This window comes from the organism of the source record quoted next, unplaced genomic scaffold (assembly GCF_019419815.1).
Source record: "Pyrus x bretschneideri cultivar Hongxiangsu unplaced genomic scaffold, Pyrus_bretschneideri_v1 Contig168, whole genome shotgun sequence".
Lineage (NCBI taxonomy): Eukaryota > Viridiplantae > Streptophyta > Magnoliopsida > Rosales > Rosaceae > Pyrus > Pyrus x bretschneideri.
Window position 1 is genome coordinate 32,501 of NW_025999466.1, and position 22,689 is coordinate 55,189.

Consider the following 22,689-nt stretch of genomic DNA (forward strand, 5'->3'; position numbering starts at 1 on the left):
GATCATATCCACAACCAAAAAGAATGTTTTTTTATACAAGAAACAGAGTATATACTAAAGCAAAGGGGTTATAAGCTAAAGTTTTATCTGGTGTTCCTTTCTTGGAAGTTTACTTGGCCCTTTTACATGTGAATATGTAATTTAAGGGCACTTAGCAAGAGACACGGTGTCTATCTGTGACCTTGTGCGTTGTGTAACTGATTTGGTGTTTGACATATTTACTAAGATTGTTATAGGCTATTGTTCAAAAATAAAAATGACATCAACCAAATATGGAAGGCAAGAAACTCAATTACCTTGTCCACATTTGACCCCGAGTTGTATAGAAAACTCGGATTGCATGTGAATTAACTATATGTTTACGATTTTGAATCGATGAACAGTTTCCTTATTGTGCTCTCGATTTGCATGCGAAAAACTATGTAAACAGCATACCAAGATAAACTATTGTTGGTGCCATAATCGGACGGAGGCTCTATTTCGTCAATACGAAGTTTGCTTCGAGTGTTTCCTTCAATCTCGGCGCCAAATGAAGGCTTGAGCAAAAGAAGATTGCATCCACGCCACTGTTGGAGGCCACTGTTTGTGTAATGATGTCGTAGATTTTTGTGATTATACTTAACTTCTAAACCAAAGATTGAGTGCCGAATGGGACTCAAAGTTCTTTTCTATACCTCGATGATTGAGGAATTGAAATTGTTTTGTTTTTGTGCCTACCTAAAACGTAATAACGAAAGAAGATGAAGAAAAACTGATCTTAATCACTCCATAGCTAAAAGAAGAATACAATTCATAGAAATGCAGAAACTATTAACTAGATTCAAAGAAAATACACTTGAAATGGAACAAGCCGTGAAACAAGCAACATTCAAGCCATGAGAAGCAGGCGCGATTCATGATATCAGGTTAAACTAAGTTGAAAATATTTGTCATCAATGAGGAAACTTAGTTGGGAGAGACATTAACTAAAATCATACTACAAGGTAGCAGAGCAATAAACATTGAGGATCACTTCGATCGATTGAGGATTGGTTTTGAAGAACACTTTTGGATTGAGCTGAACGGCTTTTGAGAGTTTGGTTCAGCTCCGATTTGAATTTGTAGATTTGGTGTTTGAGCTCCGATTTGGACCCGTGATACTTTTTCAAAAACAGAATTACGCCATGGTCCAAACTCACCACTATGATGTGACATAAGATGGATTTTGGCCATCCATAGTCATTTTAGTCTCCAAAACGTAGTTTAAAGTTTCGTAATAAAAATTGGACCTTCAGTTTCCGTTCGATTAATGTTGTTTTTGTTGTAGTCCTATTAGATTATGAATGTGATTGTGTAAATCCTAGTGTATCTAGGGATATCAGATATTATTCTATTAGAGTTGTAATCTTATTAGGGCAATGAATTAACCTTCCCTACTACTATAAATAAAGGCACCATGAGGTGGAAAAGAACACACCTCACAATAACACTTCTCTTTCTTTCTCTCTACTGTGCCGCACCCCCTCTCTCTCTGTCCTTTATATGATTAAGTAAATTAGGCCTACAACATGTTATCAACACGCTTTTGACGCTGCGCTAAAGAGAGTTTGATCTTCAATTAGGGGAGTATTAAGTTTTAATCATTCTTTTTATGATTAATTTATTATTTTATTGAATTGATCTACATGCTATTGATTCAATTTAATTTTTCTTTGTTGAACGTGATACAGCGCATTGAAGATGCAATTCCAGCTTTCAGAGAAATTCAAAGGCTCAGTTGTTTTCTACCAATCAGGTTCCTTTAAAATAAATTAAAATATTTGAAAAAACCTTGAAGCATGAAAACATTCCCCATGATGCATGAACCCCCTATATTCATATTTTCCTTCCAATTATACATATTGTATATGTGTTCATATATTTTGTCAATATATATACTTGTTCATGCAATACAAAATTATGCTATGTGGAATTTGTGAGTCAAAGCATCAAAATTAATTTATAAGCAATTAGGGTTTTTAACCCTAGAGTTTGAAAAATATATATATATATATATATATGGGATTTTTTTTGCTGCCAAGCCACGGCTCCATGCTGTGCCGCCGTTGGCAGGCTTGCAGTCACGCCACCACCTTGGGACAACGTCGTTTAACGTCCTGGACCTCTGCAACAGCCCTTTGGGCTTTGCTGCACGCACTAGACAGCCAGGCCGAAGGCCTGATTTTGGTTTATAAAACAGGCCTGCAACCCTAGCCCACTCCAGCACAGCCCGAAGCTTTGTTGGGCTTGTCCCTGAGCCCTAGGCCTATAACCAGCATGCCTGAAGCCTGCTGGGCTTATTCCATTGCCCTGGCCCTCCTACAGCAGCTTTCATGGCTGCTGGGTTTGCCATGTCACGGCCCTACCACAAAGCCAACTTCGGCTAGGCTTTGTAGCGCCGCAACCCAACCAGCGAATGTTGGGCTTGTTGGTGCTCCAACTCGAGACCACAACAAGCCAGCCCTTGCGATTAGGCTTGCCCAAAAAATGCCCATGGCCTACAGCCATGATTGGGTTGCCCCGCAACAGCCTGTGGACTACTAAGCCCTTTTAAGGCCTTGCCCTAAACACGACACCCAAGCCCACATATATTGGGCAATGGTTTTTTGAATCCAATGCTATTTTTGGCATTCTTTATAATTTTAACTTCAATGTTATTATTCTTTTTGCTTCTACAATCAAACCTAAATGGTTACGATCTACTGAATTAATTAAAGTGACCAGCAGTCCATTAATCTAACAATTAATCCAAAATTATTAACCTGAAGTTCACTTTTTGGCAATTAATGATTCAATAAATTATTTCATTTCTTTGAATCGTTGACCACCTTTCATAGTCCCGAAGCACTCACACTTGAGTTCCTGAATCAACCTAAATCCACTGCACTATATATTGTATTCTGTGTTCTTACAGGTACCTCCTTTTATGAATTGAAAGTTCATAACTAAACTCAAACCTGTAGTTTCAAATTTAGTGCCTTTGAAACCCAAAGTTTTCTTAAAACAATACACCCATGTAAACCTGACGATTTTCATGTAAACCATGTCTTAGAACCCGAATGTTCTAACTTTGATGCTTATGGATATCTTATCTTCATAGCACCAATTACAATATTGTTCCCTCCATTTAGTGGGTTGTCGAACCATAACAAGTTTAATTTCACTGATTTGGACCATTCTTGACCTAAACCACTTTATGTGGGTACAAGACATGAATCTCCACTTGACTATCAAGAAGCTGAGAAACCATTGTAGCCAACAATGGCATGAGCTGAATAAGCCTCTGCCATGATCTTCATGTGAAGACTTATGCCTGAAGCATTATAAATGGAAATACCTCCCAAATGAGGATTCCATAGCTCTTTGGCTCGCTTCTACGACCTATTTAATCATGAAAGATATTGCCTGAAGCACACCATAATTACGTCAATGAATGAGTACAATTCTGAAGTTTATAAATCCGATAGAATTTCGACCCGAGAATAATTTTTCTCGTCTTTCCATGTTTCTAACTCGCTTCTGAAGCAGCAGTGTAAAGAGTGGAAGTTTACCAAATTCTCGAATCTGATTACTACCACACTTGTGAGAGAAAGGTACCCCAACAATTTGTCTGAGAGGTACCGAACGGTATAGACCTAGTTTTGGCTAGAGTCTACTAAATGGTGGTACCCTGCTTAGGTAAGGATGCACCGAGGAGCATGCTCTACTTCGGCAAAGGTTCATCGAATGGTATTGCTCTACTTCAATAGAGGCCTACCAAACAGACCCTTCCAACTTCGGCTGGAGCCTATAGAACCTAAATCTAGGTTTGTCTCTCTCACAATCCAATTTCAAGTTTATTTTTACGACCTATGGTAGAATGAGGTCCTGGCAAGGTGTGGCATCATGCTCGAAGCGTGATCCTTGGCACCTAAGACCTAAAACTTCAAGAATAAGGGATAATATTTCTAAACCTTAACCTTGCAGAATCTACTTCCGTCTCAACAAAATAGATCATTGGTTAAGCACCTGTTTGTGCCCCTACCAATGTCGTTAAGGAGTACCATTCTAGTAGTCAATATGTGAGACGAATTTTTCTTTATCAAACACCGTTGGAAAAGGAAAATTTTGACATGGATGGCCACGTTGGCCGAATCCCCTCAGTAAACCATTTAGTTTGTGAAGATTTTTCTATGTTCTTGGATTCAAGTTTGGTGTATGTTAGTTATGGATAATCTTATTGATATCGTCCTCGAATATGAGTTAATTGAATCATGTTTCTTGTATACATGTGATTGAATTTAATTAAACACGTGATTAGGTATGAATGTTGGAAGGTTTGTTGTCTAGATGAATGCAATACTACGCACACTAACTTTATACCTAAATCACATCTCTAACAACGACTTCAGGTCAATCCAACTTGATTAAGAGCATTGGCACGCTCCTCGTTCTATGAATGGTACTAAATTACCATTTAAGAGAGACCTTATATTTTCCCTATTCTGGAAGAACGTCGTTGAGTTTTAAGGATATTTGAGAGAATAATGATCATGAATAAAACCATTAAAGAAAATAGAGTGGAATATCTTTTCACCACCTCCAAAAATGAGCCTAAAGCTTTACTTTGCGGCAAATAGGTTGCCTCCCAACTGGTAACACACCATATGTAGCCGGGTGATTCGAGTAGTTTACTTGCTTTGGCATGACTGGTGCGAGAATTATACGCGCACAAATTAAACCCTCTTTTTATCAATTGTAGTAAGTATGTAAGTAGGGATCGTTCTTAACCGGGGATTAGGAGGGATTGCAAATCACTTGGAAACTGACTCAAAAACGTAAAATAAAGTTTAAAACACTATACTAGACTCAAAGAATGGAAAACTAAACTTTAAAACACTAAAACAAATCAAAAGACTCAAACACTTTAAAAACAAAAACTAAATTGATTTCTAATTAAATTGAACAATAAAGTAAAGGGGGGATTGTGTTTGGACGAAATTAAACTAAATGGACAAATTGTAATGAAAGGCAAAACGTAAATATGAATGTAATGAAAATATGGATGATGGAATAGCTAAGGGGTTCTTCTCCACACATGTTACACTTGCATACAAGATTGATTCTCAGTTGGTCTTTCGATAAATTATGAAACTCAACACTCCGGGTTAATTAGATCCGCTTAAATTAACCGTCAAGTTTTCCTTAAGTTAATGAATTCGATGGGTTTGCGCAACGCAATTCACAACATTCTCCAAAAGTCCTTTACGTGAACAGCACAATAAAGATACAATCAAAGATCATTAAGCATTATGAAAACTATAAGTGTTGACGAGGCATTCGTTACTATGATGAGCATGAAACTCGTGCCAAGAATTCATTTAACGCGATTGTTTATAAGCAACCTCCACTACTTGTGAATATAAGTTCATAACGATTAGGTGAAACTCACTTATATTCTAGCGTCATATTCATGCATGAAAATTAAGCGCGCATTCTTAATAAACATACATAAATAAGTTATCAATCAAACGGTTAAACAAATTGAATCAACAACTTATGAAATTCCAACGAAAGTTAATCAATTCATATTGCAAACATAAACATAGTTTCGAATCACCCCCTAGCTAAAGGGGGGTTTATTTCCTCATAACTTTGAAATCAAAGAAACACCTAAACATTCCAACAACTCAAACTTGAATTGTATGAACGTTTAGGCACTCTTTTCTTCCATTCCTCATACGTACAAAACAAAGAGAATTGAATTTAAACTTTGAAATCAAAGAAACACCTAAACATTCCAACAACTCAAACTTGAATTGTATGAACGTTTAGGCCCTCTTATCTTCCTCGTTGTTGTAGCACAAGGTCTAAGGTGAGGTTTGGGGGATTATGGAAATGGATGAGGAGTGGTTTGGAGGGTTGGGAAGTGGTGGAAATAGAAGGGAATGATGCTGGAAATGAAGAGAACCCACGGCAACAAGGTTGCTGTTTTTGTGTTTGTTGTTGTGTTGTGAATGGAAAGATCATTTGGTGAATGGAATGCAAGGGTATTTATAGGAGGAGTGGAGATGTATATGGCTGTTTGTTTAAGGTGTTTGTATGTGAATGCATGCTGGAATTGAAAGGGAAAGCTGGAAAGGTGATGAAATGCACGGTATAGAATGGATGGTGCTGTTTTTGTATGTGAATGCATGCTGGAATTGAAAGGGAAAGCTGGAAAGGTGATGAAATGCACGGCACAAAATGGTTGTTGGTGTGTGAATGCATGTGTTGAATGATTAAAGTGTATGTGGGTGAATATGTAGCTGAAAATGCATGTGAATGCATGCTGGAAATGCAATGTGAAGTCACGGCAAAGGGTGAAGTGGATGTGAAATGGGAGTGCATGTGTTGCATGGCAAAGGGCTTTGTTTATGTGTTGGCATGGGAATTTCTGGTTCTAAGGCTTTGTTTTCTTGGGCTAGGCCCTTTGTTTTATGTTCTAAAGTGCACACAAAGCTTCAATTTTGTCCAACACTTTGGCTCCAAGCATAAGCTATCCATTCTTGGCCCAAAAATGCTCCAAAAGGCTCCAAAATGCACTTCTTTGCTTCTTTAGCCCTTAGAACCTGAAATCATACGAAAATGACTTAAAACACTTAAAGAACTAAGAAACAACAACATAAATGCACGAAAACAAGCTAAGTAAGTCGCCTAAATATGCTCCTATCAATGACCTTTTGGGACACTTAAGTCGAACAATGATGCCACAACGTATCTCCTTACCCGAAGTAAAGATCTTGTGCCTACAAGCACACTTTGCCAAGCCTGCTCATTAGGGAAATTTATTTTCTAAATTATCTCTCGCAAAGATACGAAATCACCCATTTTCACATTGGATTTAAGGGAATATATGTGGACTAATCCAACCAAAATGCAAACCATATAATACTGACGGTTTTGGTTGATGAATCGATAAACTGGTCATATGTTCGTCCACACACAATGCTGCTAAACCTCTTGGCCGATTTTAAGGGTTTACCACCGTACTTATCCCATAAAGTCTGGAAGTCTGGATAATACCAGAGAGTTTATAATGACAGTTTTTTATAAGTATTGCATGTCTTTTGGGTTTATAATTGAGCATCGAATTCCCATGTTCACCCCAAATAGCCTTGCAGAGTGATCATCAAGCGCAACTTCAATGATCGCCTGGACCTTGGTGAACTCACCAAGCTTTCGATTTCTTCCTAGGGCTATGCAATCTTGTACGCAGTTATGTTGGTCCGCCTTGAGGCCTATTGCTACCCAACCATTTTTGATGTTACAACTGGTTACTGGTACTAACCTGACGTTTTGTATTTACGCATTTGGGTGTGCATTCCATGTGCCAAGTTACGCCGCCCTAATGTAGCAATATGGGTCCTCAAAAGAAGGATGTGAATCTTTGTCAATTACGATTCTCCTTCACACTAGCTCTCTTAGAGCCCTTGCATGCGATCTCTTTACCGCTCATTTGCGGATTGTCACTTTAATGAGATAGTCTTCCTGCCATTAGGGGAAGATAAGAACGTCAATGTTCCTGTAGAAACACTGCCTCATTAAAGTGACAATCCTTGTACCGCATAAGTGTGATGAATTCTAACTTTTAGAATGTTGCTTCAGATGCATTCCTTTGATCTAGCTAAAGTGACGAGATCATATACCAATTGCGAACATGCTTTCAAGGATAGACTTACTTAATGAACATCGAATCAATATCCCCAAAGGATGTGCCTCCCCTATTGAACGGTTTAGCACCCCATGTTGGACAGTTCAGTACACCGACGGATAACCAATCAATCTGTCTTGGCCTGAAGCATGACATATCACTCAGTTCATAGGATTCACTTCCCTAGAAGAGGAAGGTCACGACACAAAATGAATCTGTACTCGATCGCTGTCTCAAATCATTTCTATCTCATGAGATTAATCTTGGATTACTCCCGAGACTTGAAGTTCTTGGTCCAGTATACTAGTTTGGCTGAGATAATGGAATTGGAATAAAATTATCATCAATGATATTTTCACTTATATGGTAGCAACTGACATAAATGAAAAGCAACGATATCGAACCATGTTCTGTTAGGGATATTGCAATATCTTGGACATCCACGATATAACCTTAATTTCAGAATCTTTGAATCATTTTCAAGACTCACCTCACTTCATTACGCCACAAGTGGGACATGGTTAGAAGTTCTTGTTAAGTATATTCGAAGTACTTGTTGTTTTCATCCATCGTTGAGTCCCAACGACGATCCAAGAAGACTATGCTGCATATATCAACCCAACCAAGACATGATACATCAACGAAGTCAACACCAAGACATATTGCGTCTACATCTACATTAGCAAAGCATCAGCATATTGAAGTCATGCAAGCCAATCTCAAACAACCTTACCGACCTCTGCACGACGTCACTATTGAAGTTAACCTTGTAGAAGCTTGTCTGAGGAATTGGTATGCCTAACTATTCATTTGCAATGCTTGTAGTTCTCATTTGGAAGTTCTGTCAAACTTAGGGGGAGTATCCAGAAGTATACTCACTTGATCTTAATGTACTCTTTTTCCCTACAATTAGGAGCATTTTTCCCATTGGGTTTTTGCTACCTAACTAGGTTTTGACGAGGCACCCATCTTAAGCTGATCATACCCCTGTGAGCTCTTGTACTTGTGTCCAGAAGACGTATAGTTTTGACTTAATGCAACTTCTCACTTTTCTCCTTAGTCTATGAGTTTTTTCTCCCACCTTGGGTTTTACTATAACGAGGTTTTGTGAGTTTTACCTTTTATGGATTCTTCTGTTGATCTGAGACTCACATTTACTCATTGTGCCGATGACTTCATCAACTGTACTTACTTAATCGTTGAAGACCTAATGCGCGATTTAGTTGAGTATTTACACACTCAAGGGGTAGTGTTGCAGTCCTATTAGATTAGGAATGTGAATGTGTAGATCCTAGTGTATCTAGGGATATCTTGGAATATTTTCTAGGGTTAGATATTATCCAATTAGATTTGTAATCTTATTAGGGTAAGGAATTAACCTTTTTCTCTCAATTACAATTACACATCACAATTACACATCTCACAATGAGCTGGAATAGAACACACCTCACAATTACACATCTCCTTTTTTCTCTCTACTGTGCTGCACCCCTCTCTATGTCCTTTATATGATTCAGTAAATTAGGCCCACAACAGTTTTTAATTTTTTTGGTCAAATGTTGTTTTAATTATCAAGGTCTTTTGAGTTATTCCAAACGGTTGTAATATTTTATATATCATTGGAAGTAACAATTGTAATCATTCAATCATTAATCAATTTCATCCCTTTGGGACTCCAAACTTTGTTTCGAGGGATTATGTTGGTAACCCCTTTAATTGCTTCGTACTATAGAAAAAAAATTCATTTTTTATCAGTTAAGAAACCTAGAAATAAATCAAACCCTACTTTGAGCTTTTAGCCTCCCCCGTCCTCCTTTTTATCTTTCCATTATAGATTTCAAACCCTGCTTAACAATTCAATTCCCACCATCGATCAGACTTCAATCAATAACATGAGTCGCCAATGTGAACAATTGACATGAAAAATTGTTACTAACATGAAAATTGGTTCTGAGTTCAGACCCATATGCCAAGAATTTTCATAGTTTCTTTGTTGTCCATGGCTTTGAAAATCATACTCAAAACCCTAGATCTAGTTGAAATTTTTTGTTGCAAGAGTGCTTTTTGGAAGTTCAGACATGGAAAGAAAGGTGTTAGGAGTTTCAATTCACAAAAAAAAAAAAAAAGGGTTCTTTGGTATGATTTACTTGAATAAATTTCTCTTCTTCTGGCGAGTTGTGGGAGTCGGTTGTTTATTGGGAGGAGGGCAAAGTATCCTTCGTTCGATGGGTGCGTTGTTAAGAGGGGTCTAGAAAGTGGGTGGAGGTGAGGTTTTTTTTTTTTTTTTTTTTTTTTTTTAAGTAATAATGAATAAACACTATTGACTTCTCTTAAAAAAAATAAAAGAGTCATAAAATAAATAAAAGAACATAACACATTTGGCGGTACAGTACATGGTAAGCCTAACATTACACTTTTAGCATTGTATGAGAATCACCCTGCTCTTAGCCTTGTCGATGGGTTTTTTTAGAACTTTAATTATCAAGGGGAGGGAAGAGAGTTCAAACAGAAGTTCGAACTCGAAAGGCAAGGATAGAAATTCAATACCTTATTCACTAAGATATTGTATCAAATATTGTTGGCTTACATGATTTTTGTAACATTGAATGAGCATGAGATTTTTTAGGGCTAGTTGCTCCTACACGGAAGGATCGATGCGTCTGGACGTTGGACTTTGGTCTTACATATGTTAATACAATAACAAGTAATTAAATTTTTGGTCAAAAATTTAATTGCAAGTTGGGTTAACAATATTCTTCTATACTTTACAATACTATTCCACATTATCTAGAAGCAAAGTGAAACAAAAGGTATATAGGAAATGGAAAAAATGCTTCTCTATATGTATAAATCTTTAAAAGTTGAGAGTGAATTTTTTTTGTAAGGTATGAAAAGGAAAATTGTCTTGGAATTGATTCAAGTTTGCTTAATAAAAATGAGCCTTTGCAATATTTAATCGCATGGTTCAGTTCCTTGGTTCTTAAAGGGCATGTTTAGACAAAATCCCAAGAGATAAAATAAATAATTGAATAAAGTAGATTTATTTTACCTTGCTAAGAATTTTGGAGGATAATTCAGCAAGATTTTGGCCTTTGGATGCATATGCTATGTGATAAATATCTAGCAGGAGGGGAGGGAATGAACATTGTTTAATATTGTTATATGGAAGGAGGCTTCTAGTATTTGCAAAGGCTTCATTGATGGTGCTCAGTTGTTGAAAAAATGTTTGGTTTGGCATATCAAATTTGGTGAGAATGTTAGATTTTGGAATTATTGGTTAAATTATAGGCTTCTTTTAAAATTTTCTCTTCAACGACTTCTGCCAACTATGCTTATGTCCTATGTGGCTGATTTTTATTATAGTGAGAATTGGGATATATATATATATATATATATATATATATATATATATATATATAGAACATTGATCTATTTCCTTCCTAAAGTAATTGTGGAAAACATTGTCACTATTTTTGTGGATAATATTGGTGGCTCGTCGTATAAGTGTACATATGGAGACTAACTAGTGATGGTAACTTTACTGTGAATTCCGCCTATATGTTGGACCTAGACGCTAAGATGAACTCCTAGTGATGATGGATATTTATCTCAGAGTCGTATCTTCCTCCTTAAGTGCTCACTTTTCTTTGGATTTTGTTGCTAGACAAAATATTGACCAATGAACAATTAGTTAAACAGGATTGGCTGCGGATTCTTGATGCGGCAGATGTTAGGGTGCTTTTAAATAAAGTATGTATGTCTTCACAAACTGTTTCGCTAAGATTTGGAGAAGTTTTCCTATTCTTGATTAGTTTTTCATTGATGCATACTGTGGAGTAAAAAATAATCCCAAAAATCCAGAAGGAGACACATGGACTTCTTCTCAAGAAAGATAAGATTGTCATCATTAAATGGGAAAGCTATCAAATATTTCCACATGTAGCTTAACATCATTGGAAGTTCAAACAATGAACACCATCATTAAATCAAATATTTCCACATGTAGCTCAGCATTCTTGGAAGTTCAAACAACGAACACGACTGCGCAAAGCTCCCCAGCTCATGACATGGAAAAGTCAAGGACATTAAAGATAGGATTAATTATTAAATCCTATCTTTAATACATTCCCAATTGAAGGTCAACTTAATCAAGTAAGCTCACGTGCGAAATTATGTTAGATCCCATTTAAGATCAAACAATTCCATCTAATTGAGTAAGATTGTATGTGTGATAGCATCTACTATACCAGGAATATCAATGAATCCTTATCACAATCAATCAATCAACGATATCTCCATCATCCTACGGATGACATAACCTTGGCCAATGGGAACATCGCCACGTGTAGGGCGAAACCCTACACCTAGGCCAGCCACCTCCCTATAGATATTTCATCTCCACCAAACTTTGATAAGCTCTTTCTACTCATACAAACCCTAAACACTTACTAGTTTCAAAGATATTGACTTAGGCATCAAAGATCCATTGGCCAACCCCCCCCCCCCCCCACCCTCCCTCCACCTCATGGTCATGTGCGGCTTTGGTCTTTGATCAAAAGTCTTAATTGTTTTGTAGGTACAAATTCGTCAAGACTAAAGACGACAGATTATTGCTACTACAAGTTGGTGCTTTCATTGAGAACTTGATTTAAACGCTCGATGAAGGTTCTCGCATTCGTGTTTCGAATTTTTTCATTATATAAGTAAATTTTTCCACACATTCCTATGTCTAGAATTTTTATATGTTCTTTGAATAACTTTGAGGAAGAAATACAATGGCATAAAATTATGAAACCACTACCAACTATACATCCTACATTCAAGGATATGGACCTAATGATGGAGATTATGATGTGGCCCCACACCGTCGCTCCTCGAGGCTCACCATGCTAAGGGGAGCAACGTTACTGGTCCAGTGTACCCCCTGGCTAAGCTCAGATCATTGCCCGTGCAGTGGCATCAAGACATCCCCTCCAAAGCCCAATTCAAGATGCTACAGCAGTAGCTTGGGACCAAGGCCAAGCCCAAGCCCACCTGCATAACGGGAAGACCAAGGGCCAAACGAGGCAGCTCAAGCCGAGCTAGGAACAACCAGAGCCCAAGCCTAGCTGTAGGCCCCCATGCTCGAGCCTAGCTTGCCCAGCCCATTCCAGCAGCCTAGCCTATATTCCAGACCAGTCTTAGACAAGTTTAACTGACCTAGCTCCAAGTTCCCAGACCAGCCGGACAAACCATCTGGCCTGCGATTAAACAAGAGGTATTTTCTTCTTTATTTTTTGTAAGATTTGACTCGTCCCAGCTCGAATTTTGTACTCAAAGTTACACTTCCACTTTTTATTGAGATGTTACCACCTAAGATTTTTGACCCCGAATGGCGAACAACACCTGTCTTGATAAGTCGCATATTTGACAAGCGCCCTCGTGCAACAGATAACCTTGATGAATCAGCTCTTGAAGCACATCGAGACTCAGCGCACTCTTGACGATGTATCCCAAAGTGGGACAAGGGTAAGTGACCGCGTTTTGTTCCACCAACGTCTCAATAAGCAGCCACGAACTTAGCGTTCTGACAGTGTGCACTCTCGCTTGGGCCCTTGAGTTAACATCTCGCCTTAGCCTACAAATAACCATTCACTCCCGACTAGGTCCATGGGTGAATGTGTATTCATGGTTAGGTGCACACTTTGATGACCATCCCAGGCAAAATTTCAAGCAAAACGTTGGTTCGCAGCTTGGCCCACAAGGAGCATCCTCTGAAATTGTTACCAAGTGGAATAACCTACAATTTAAAATCTATATATGTGCTTGCCTGATGAGTCAGCAACACTCATAAACTAAGATTAGATATGTTAGTTTACTCACAGCGAAAGTAGTCAATTCAAGACTTAGTTTACTAAAGTGTTCCTAGTTAACTAAGATCCAATTCATTGCACATTTTAGCTCTGACAATCTGAGTTACATGGACTTATCTATTTGCTAATAATGATGAATATATATCACAATCAAAGAGTAAGATAAGTAAACTTGAAAAGCGATAAATTGCACGGGAGGTTTTTGGCCGGAAAAACCCACCTCTTGGTTAAAAAACCGAGAACTCTCCACTAAGTCCAATCCACTAATGTAAACAAGGTTTATACAAAGACCACACAAGCTCATTTCCTAGATCCCTATCTACGGAGCAGCATTATCTTTGTGCAACCTTGCTTTACAAGAGATGAACTCTTTTGGTCTTCACTAAGTGGCAGCTTCTCCTGAGTTCTTCACCTTGTGGCACTAATATCGACTCAAATCCTGAAATGATATGATATGCATATAAAATCTGGATTTAAATAACTAGTCAGATTATCCAGTTAAACAGTTGAAGGAAGAATCTAACTTGAATCCAAAAGCTTGGTCTAAAAATGGATTTAAAGCTTAAAACCAGACCAAGAACATAATGCAAAACCTTAAAACAATGCAACCCTAATATACAATGATTGGGTGTTTTATGCATGAAGTTGGTTTTGCAGCTAGGGTTCCATAAATGAAGAAGAGGCAAGCTCAAAGCTTTGAAGGTACTCTCTCTCTAAAATAAATTAGGAGCCCCCAAATTGAAAACTGAAACCTTAGAGACAAATATACCAAAGGAAATCTGATTTTTCATCAACCAACTTGTCCCAAGGACAATTGTCGACTCCAAACGAAATCTAGGCAAATTAATAGCTAGAAACTGACTACCATCAGAAATGTGTCAATCAGCCTATATGGGCTGTCTTAATCTATGTGCCTAGATAGCTGGAAGTCAGCACGGAAAACTGACTAGACAATTAACCTAGATAGAATGCAACACAGATAGAGATATGAGATGGACATGCATGAACAAACCTTAGACGTGAGGTGAGCCATGTCCTTGAACGTTTAATCCCAGTAGCATCATCCCATATTCAGATAATGTAGTCTATAACTAAATTGAGCATATGGTACACAAATACAATGTTTGAGAATGAAAGCCAAACACTTAAAACTAGACTTTATGTCATCCACCTCACATCGAAGTAGGCAACACACCAGATGGAGAGAAAAAGTAACCTAATCGGGCTCAAGTTCAACTAGTAGCCTGCACCAAGCCCAACCACGAGCAGCCCGCTTGCCAGGCAAAAATGAATCATGTGCACTGTAGCCTTGGCACAGACGAACAGAACATGAAGAAAAGCAGCGCAGACCCGCAGGTCACCACCAAGGGCAACTGAAAGCTCTGCTGCCCCAGCAAAGGCAAATTCAGGAAGAAGTAGAGAAATTACCTGCTGCCCAAGTTTAACATGCTGTATTTCACCATTTTAAGAGTGACGAAGACTTAGAGAGGCACTTAAAGCACTACCACAACACGATAATCATTTATAGGAACAATAACTCCTTCATGTGCAAGACTTTCGCCACTACTCTACAAGGTGAGGCTCAAGATTGGTTTCACACCCTGCCACCACATAAAGAAAAAAAGAAAAAAATGAAACGTTTCTTGACTACGTAAAGAGGTTGAAGGTTGAGAAGTCCGAGATTGTTGGTTGCAAAACTCAATAGCCAATACAACCTTCCAGAAGAGACTCACACCAGAACACTTGTTACTTGAAGAATTGATCACAGGAAAAGACTTGACTCTAGCAAACTCGTTTGCTTTGGTAGAGAAGCATGCACTTTGGGAGAAAGAACGGCGAGCCAACAAAGCACCCGAGCAGCCTCAAAATGAGCCAGAAGTAGCCCAAAAAAAGGTAGACTTCAAGCAGTCTAATGACAAAAACAAGTCATAAGCCAAGCGCAAGGACCACTCCTTGACAAGTGGAGGCCCGATGCCTAAGAACTACACATAGTTCTCAATCCCAATCCACTAGATCCTCTGTGACCCGAAGAATGAACCATGGTTCTTGTTGCCATGACCAATGAAGAGAGATACCTCCAAGTTGGATCACACTAAATATTGTGTATTCTACCAAGCTCCCGGTCACACGACCGAAACTTGCTTTACGTGGAAAAACTACCTTGAGAAGCTTATGAAAATTGGCAAGTGTGACAGATACTTGAACAAGCTAGCAGTGTAGCCTAGGAAGAACATAGATCCAAACGTAAAGTAGCCTGCCAAGACAACTAAATCCATGGCATCTTTCCCAAATTCGAATACTTGGGGGCCACCAACAAATCCAAAAAGGGAAATATCCAGCAGGCGAGATCAATCTCCTAGGTTAAGGTAATAAGCGTCGAGCTAGGACCAATCATCAGCTCCATTGAGCAGGACGCCAAAGGTGGATTTCCCTTTGACAACGCCCTGGAGATATTTGTCCAACTGGCCTACGTCATAAGCGTTCAGTAGTTCATAAGATAGGCTTGAAAAGTATGATCATAAGTTGAATAGAGGTTCTTACTAAATTTAACGGCTACACTTCGATTGTAGTCGGTAACATCATGCTTGACTTGAGAACCCTTTCAATCGTTTATTCGTGGACATTCAAGATCATTGACGATCATTTCCCTAAATTGGGATTCTAGGTTAGGCCTGGCTAATGAAGTTGGGTAGGGTAACCTCTGTCGAGTATCAGAAAATCTGATTTTGCATCTCGAGAAAAAAAGGATGAGAAATCAAGTCAGACCAAGTTGCATCCTAACGATGCACTATACAAGTCCTGGATGAGTCAAAGAAGAAGTCTTTTACCCTAGTAGAAGCCATTAAGGTGCACAAGGACGTCCCAACTACCAAATAACAATTACAACCAACAGATCAAGAAGATGGCATCCAAGTCGATGTATCAATAAATGAGACAAGACAGATTCCCTAGAAAGATGCCGAGTACATCATTTGTGATCCCTAGCAATCTGAGAAGACCGCTAGGATTGGCTAACGTCTAAGCCCGACAAAAAATAAGGAACTCACGACTTTCCTTAGGGAAAGCCGTGATGTTTTCACATGGTCACATTCTAACATGGCCGACATCGACTCCAAGATCCCAAGATAGCTTGCCACAAGCTCCACGTCGACCCTACTACCAAACAATGATCTAGAAAAGATGACATTTTGCTCCTGAACATGTGGCGATTATTGAGGTGGAGATTGACAAGCTATTGAAGGTTGGATTCATCGAAGAAGTAGCGCACTCAGCATGGTTGGCAAACATCGTGCTAGTGAGGGAGAAAGAGAAGGGCAAATGGCAAGTTTGCATAGACTATACTGACCTCACCAAAGCATTCCCTAATGATCCCTATCCAGTTACCAGAATCGTCCTACCGGTGGACTTAGCTATAGGGAACAAGTTGCGCAATTTCTTGGATGCATACCTAGGCTACAATAAAATTGCCATGTATGAGCCTAACAAGGAGAAGACCGTATTCATGATCTAGAGGGACACCTATTGCTATAGGGTCATGCCATTTTGGGTCTTAAGAATGCATGAGCAACTTACCAGCGATTAGTAAACATGATCAATGGCGGAGCCAAGATTTCACGTGAGGAGGGGCCTCTCATAAATGTTAATGGATGTGTGGATTACCTATCCAGAAATCCATTTTTACCTCTCATACACATCTCTCAATTTCTGGCAGTTTAAGAAGAGTGTGTGAGATGTAAAAAAGATGTGTGAATAACACGACTCCAAATGTTAAAAATATTAATTCTAAACGGATAGTATCTACAAAAGTACAAACAAAAACAAAATATAATATGATACGAGTCCAAAATAACAAATTCATCGATAGTATTACCAATTCACAACAATTACAATTGTACTCGAAGAATTTTCATATTTTAAAACTGTATAATGATAGGCTCGTCATCTATACTATTTAAAATATCTTTATCAATATAAGCAACCAAACAATTATTCGTCCACAAATCACACATTTGATTGTATAAGTTTTGATTATATAGGTTGGTCTTCATAATATAGCAAAAATACTCGCTCATGCTACAGACTCAAAACAAATTTGATAATCAATTAAAAAACTTGCAATAGATCAATTTGACAAAAACAAATTCATAATTTAAACAAATTATTTGCAAGATAGATGACAGGGTAAAATACAATTACTAGGATAAAAACTGGGACGCGAAACGGATTTGTTGGGACCTAGGCGATGGAATTTGAAAGACTGCAATATATAACAAGTATGCTAAAAGTAAAGTGAGGATGGGCCCGTCCCCACCGTGGTCCCTTCTTCCCTCTGCCACTAAACATGACGTTTAAGAAGCAGATTGGAGTAACTATGGAGGTCTACATCGACGACATCATGGGTAAATGCATATGAAATTCTCAAATTAAAAAGTGGATCTTTTTGCTTACGGGTTCAAAACTTCAAATCCCCTTCATCCGATATGTGCTTCTGAAGATGTGATAGCTCAAAGCCATGCTAAGTATCGGGCTGTAAGCATGGGCCTGCCACGTACTTCAGCCCGACATTAAAATCAATTCAAACACACGAGCTCAGATTCACTGAGGCACACATGAAGGAAGAAGGAACCATTTTTCCGAGAAAGTGAGAGAATCAAGTGAAAAAAGAAAATGAAAAAGAAAAATGGGGATAGCAGCAGCAATAGGAGTGCTTTCACCCTTCCCATTCTACCATTGGTTGTGGAGTTACCCACAAATATGGGTAGAGCTGTGTGGGAAAGGGCGTGACCCGTGCAAAGTGATGGCCTATGTGGCTCCTTTCCTGAAGCTGATTCAGTTCCTCTCTCTTTTCTCAGTCTCTACCTTCTCTTGGCCTCCCCCTCTTTACTTCTGTCCCCTCATTGCCTTTGGCCAGTTCCTCAACTTCAGGTTAGTCCATTTTATTGGTGTTTTTATTTCTTGTTTCAAGACATGGGTAGTTTTCACTTTTCTATTTTATTTGGATGTGTTTTCATGTTATGGAATTTGGGTTCATTGATTAGGTAGTTGGGGAAGCTTCTTCTTTTTGTCTTTTAATGGCAGGAATTAACTGTTTGATTAGTCAATTGATTACATGTTCTGAATCTGTATGACACAGTAGGATTGAGAAATTCTTTCTCATCATGCTTAATTAGTTCATGTTCATGTTGGTCATAGTTATGTGTCATGCTGCGCAGCTTGGTGCTATGGTTATTGGGTTGCTCTTGAACTGAATATCCTTTATGGGTTTTTGTGATACGTATATTTCTCATGATCGGATATGGAGATCAGGGTGCATTTTAATCCAAACCAAATGTGGTTCAGCTGTTGATTGTGATGCTCGAATTGATATAGTGTGTGGGATCTTTCATCATTTCTATGAATATCCTTTTCAAATGCTACTTAAATGTTATGTGGGGACATTGGAAGCCCATCTTTTGTATTCTGTATCTATGGACAGCTCTTTCTAGTTCATGGGAAGGGAAGCGCTTATATGTAGAAATCCTGACAGAGAAAAAAGATTGCATTGAACGTATGAAATCATATAATTCATAGGAGTGAAATTATTTTGCTTCATGGTGTAATGGGAAAGGAAAGAGTGGGATTGGGACAAAAATAATATCTGCATTTCAATTGTAATGATTTTTCTTAGTAGTAACATGTTGGAAAAATTAATATGCTAGAACTGGTGTTTAGTTCATCGTCGTTGACCTGATGTCCAGTTCCTATTGATGTTCCCTTGATAATTTCTGCTTGATTGAACCACAAATAATTTGTGTTAAGATCCTCGTTAGTTAGAACTTTAAGTTAAGTTTTATGTTCCCTACCCCAATGGAAAAAAGAAAAGAAAAGGTATGTTTTCTAAGGTAGTGCAACAAAGAGGGAAATAAGGAGAAGAGGGCACTGATTTGCTTCTAGTCAAAATTATTCTTGATTATGAAGATTTAATAAACTATTTCAGTATTTTGTTCTAAAATTTCTGTTGATAACAACATGCTTTTGCACTTCAACCAAATAATTGGCGCAAACTGGTGCTGTATGCATTATTGTGCGGTCATCACGCTGAAGATTATCGGCAGCAGTTGAAATATATGAAGTCTGAAGTGGGAAGAATAAAGAGAGTAAACTAGGGCCTTGTAAGATAGTCCCGACGGTGGACTCATTACTATTTCCATTGAATTTCAAGTACAATGAAAATTGCTTGATGTAATTGTAGCCTATATTTCCGTTGTATGTGACCAGAACCAAAAGCGCTGAATATTTAAAAGATTAATTAATACATATAAGAACTTGGTGATCAGAGTACTACCTTAACATTCAATGTAACTGTGATTTATGTCAGACCAAGAGTTCTGCAGTTGGGGTTTTCTCTTTAAAAAATCGATTGTTTGAGTTGTATAACTAATAATTTTCCTGTCAATTTGTAGGGTCTATCAGTTGCTCGGTGAATCTGGTACGTATTATGGAGTACGTTTTGGGAAGAACATTCCCTGGGTGACAAAATTTTCATTTGGGTACATAAAAGATCCTCAGTATGTGGGGAGCATTTTGAGTGTTTCTGCATGCGTGTCGTATGTACCATTTCAATACATTTTGTTGTGGATGTTGGGATATGTTGCAATGATATATGTGGAGTCAAAGGAAGATCCTTCAACTCGTTCAAAACCACTCTCATAATTCAGCATTTGAATTAGACCAGAGAGTCGGAATCAGTCAAGATTGGAACATCAAATATTCTTCAATTGAGATTACAGTAGATTTTGTTGATATGTAAATTGGTGAACTGATGTGAAGAAGATTACAAGTTTTAATTAGCGCAATGCTTAGCTCATAGGCTAAGCTAGAGATAGGCAACGGATATGGTGGGTGGGTAACTGCGTTCTTGAACCCGTTTATCCTTTTTTTACCCATTTACCCCTTTTTCACCCGTCTACATTTTTTTTTTAACAACTTGAAAATTACAAAAGAAAAATTTGTCATAATTTTCGTTTTCTGACAATTAAACACCATTATAGGTACATTTTAGCATGCATTTTCCTATTTTAATCATTTAAGTCCTCATACAATTCCAATAATTGAAATAATAATTTATGAACGATATTTTTCTGCTACACCCAAAGAAAAGCCAAGTACCAAATCAATTGAGTTAGTATGACCATTCATCAATATGTATAAACAGAAGGTTTACATTCCATGATTTTTCACACACCCGTATGCATAAATTGAATTAGTATCACCAATAACTCCAAAGTAAAAAAACAAAAATAAAGTAATCTAGACAATGCTGGGATTTCTGAAGGGTGCTGTAAAATGAAGATTTCGGGACAGTGTACGATTTTCCGTCTCATTAATTAGTTGTTCATGTAAAGCACATCTAATTTTGGTGTTCTTTCAGCAGCATAGAAAATGCTTCATTGGAGAATGCGTTTTCTTCGACCATAGAAATTAGGATAACGTTTCTTTTTTCTAACAAGTGATTTTTCAGTCCAACGTCACGTAATGTTGTCATTTGGTAATTTTTTGGTACGACAATCATTTGCACTTATGTTCTAATATGTGTCCTAAATCCCGAAGATAACCTCCAAAGCCACATGAGAAATTAACACGATTTGAGTGGAAAGTATAATATAAATTTTGCTTGTCAAATAGAATCCATTCCCTTCACCAACGAGATTTAACAGTATCCCTACTAAAAGCCATCAAACTAATTTCAAATTTAGTGTTTTTAATTTTTAATTTTACATATATTAAATTAAATGGGTAAATGGATACCGGTTATAACTGTAGGTAATACCCATAACCAATAGATACCCATCATAACCACGGGTAATATCCATAACCGTCCATTTAAATTTCACGGATAAATGGTTATACCTATAACCGTTTGTTTGTCTAAACGGTTACCCATAACCATAACCGTAAACTTTAAATGGGTGAGTAATTGCGGTTACCCAAACCCATGGATATTTTGCCCATCCCTAGGCTGAGCTTATGTGATTAAAATGTAATGTGTTAGTTAAGTCTCATAGGGCTTGATATGTGACAAGTGTTCTAATCTCAGTGTATTATAGAATGGATGGCTGAGATTGAACCTTAAGTTGTATATCTCTCGCTTTTTCACTCTCAACGGTATTTTGTCTTGTATGAGCTCATATGCTCAATATGCCGAAATTTTGTCTTTTATTTTTTATCAGAATTCTTCTTCCTCTTTCTTCAAGTTTTCTGAGTATTCTTCCATAATCATCATCAAAATTCTCTGTTTGAATCTAACTCACCAACATGGCCTCAGACCCAGGTTGGGTTTGAATTTTTTGGGTGTCATATACGTGGAGGATTGAGCTCGGATTCACAGCAAAAGCTCATTGCAGTGATTCGAGTTTGTATCTATGGTCTAGTCTAACATGGCTGGATCTGTAAGAGGAGAACTCAGAGCACCAGTCTTCAATGGCGAGAATTTTGATTTCTGGCAAATCAAAATAAAGACCATTTTTCGTTCACACGAACTGTGGAATCTAGTTGAAAAGGGTTATGATACTTCGATGAAGAAGGAGGAGGAGCTCACAGAGGCGAAGAAGAAGCTGATGCAAGAGAATGTAATCAAGGATGCTAGAGCACGTAGAATCATCCAAGGTGCTGTTCCAGATCAAAATTTTCCAAGGATCGCAACTCAGGAAAGTGCAAAGGCTGCGTGGGACATTTTGAAACAAGAATTTGTTGGCGATAAACAAGTAAGATTTTTGAAACTTCAAGGTCTTCGGTGGGATTTTGAGTATACTCGTATGAATGAAAATGAATCACTGTATATTGCTAAATTGTTTGATCTGATTAACCAAATGAGAAGCTATGGTGAAGATCTAAGTAATCAAAGAATAGTGCAGAAACTGTGATGCGTGATTTATACGCGCACAAATTAAATCCTCTTTTTATCAATTGTAGTATAGGTGCAAGTAGGGATCGTTCTGGACCGGGGATTAGGAGGGATTGTTAATCACTTGGATTTGACTCAAAAACATAAAAACACAATATAAAACACTAAACTAGACTCAAAGAATTCAAAAATACTTTAAAACATAAACTAAACAGATTCTAAGCATTAAAGAACAAGAAAGTAAAGGGGGGTTTAGGTTTTAC

General features: G+C 37.9%; 1 protein-coding gene across 1 annotated transcript; it reads left to right on the forward strand.

Annotated features, from left to right (window-relative positions):
- The first annotated feature begins 18,054 nt into the window (after window positions 1-18,054).
- LOC103941163 (phosphatidyl-N-methylethanolamine N-methyltransferase-like) lies at window positions 18,055-20,316 on the forward strand. Its single transcript, XM_009351357.3, has 2 exons — window positions 18,055-18,468; window positions 19,986-20,316. Exons 1-2 carry the CDS (start codon window positions 18,224-18,226, stop codon window positions 20,233-20,235), a joined length of 495 nt encoding a protein of 164 aa, XP_009349632.2. The 5' UTR covers window positions 18,055-18,223; the 3' UTR covers window positions 20,236-20,316.
- Window positions 20,317-22,689: the final 2,373 nt, after the last annotated feature.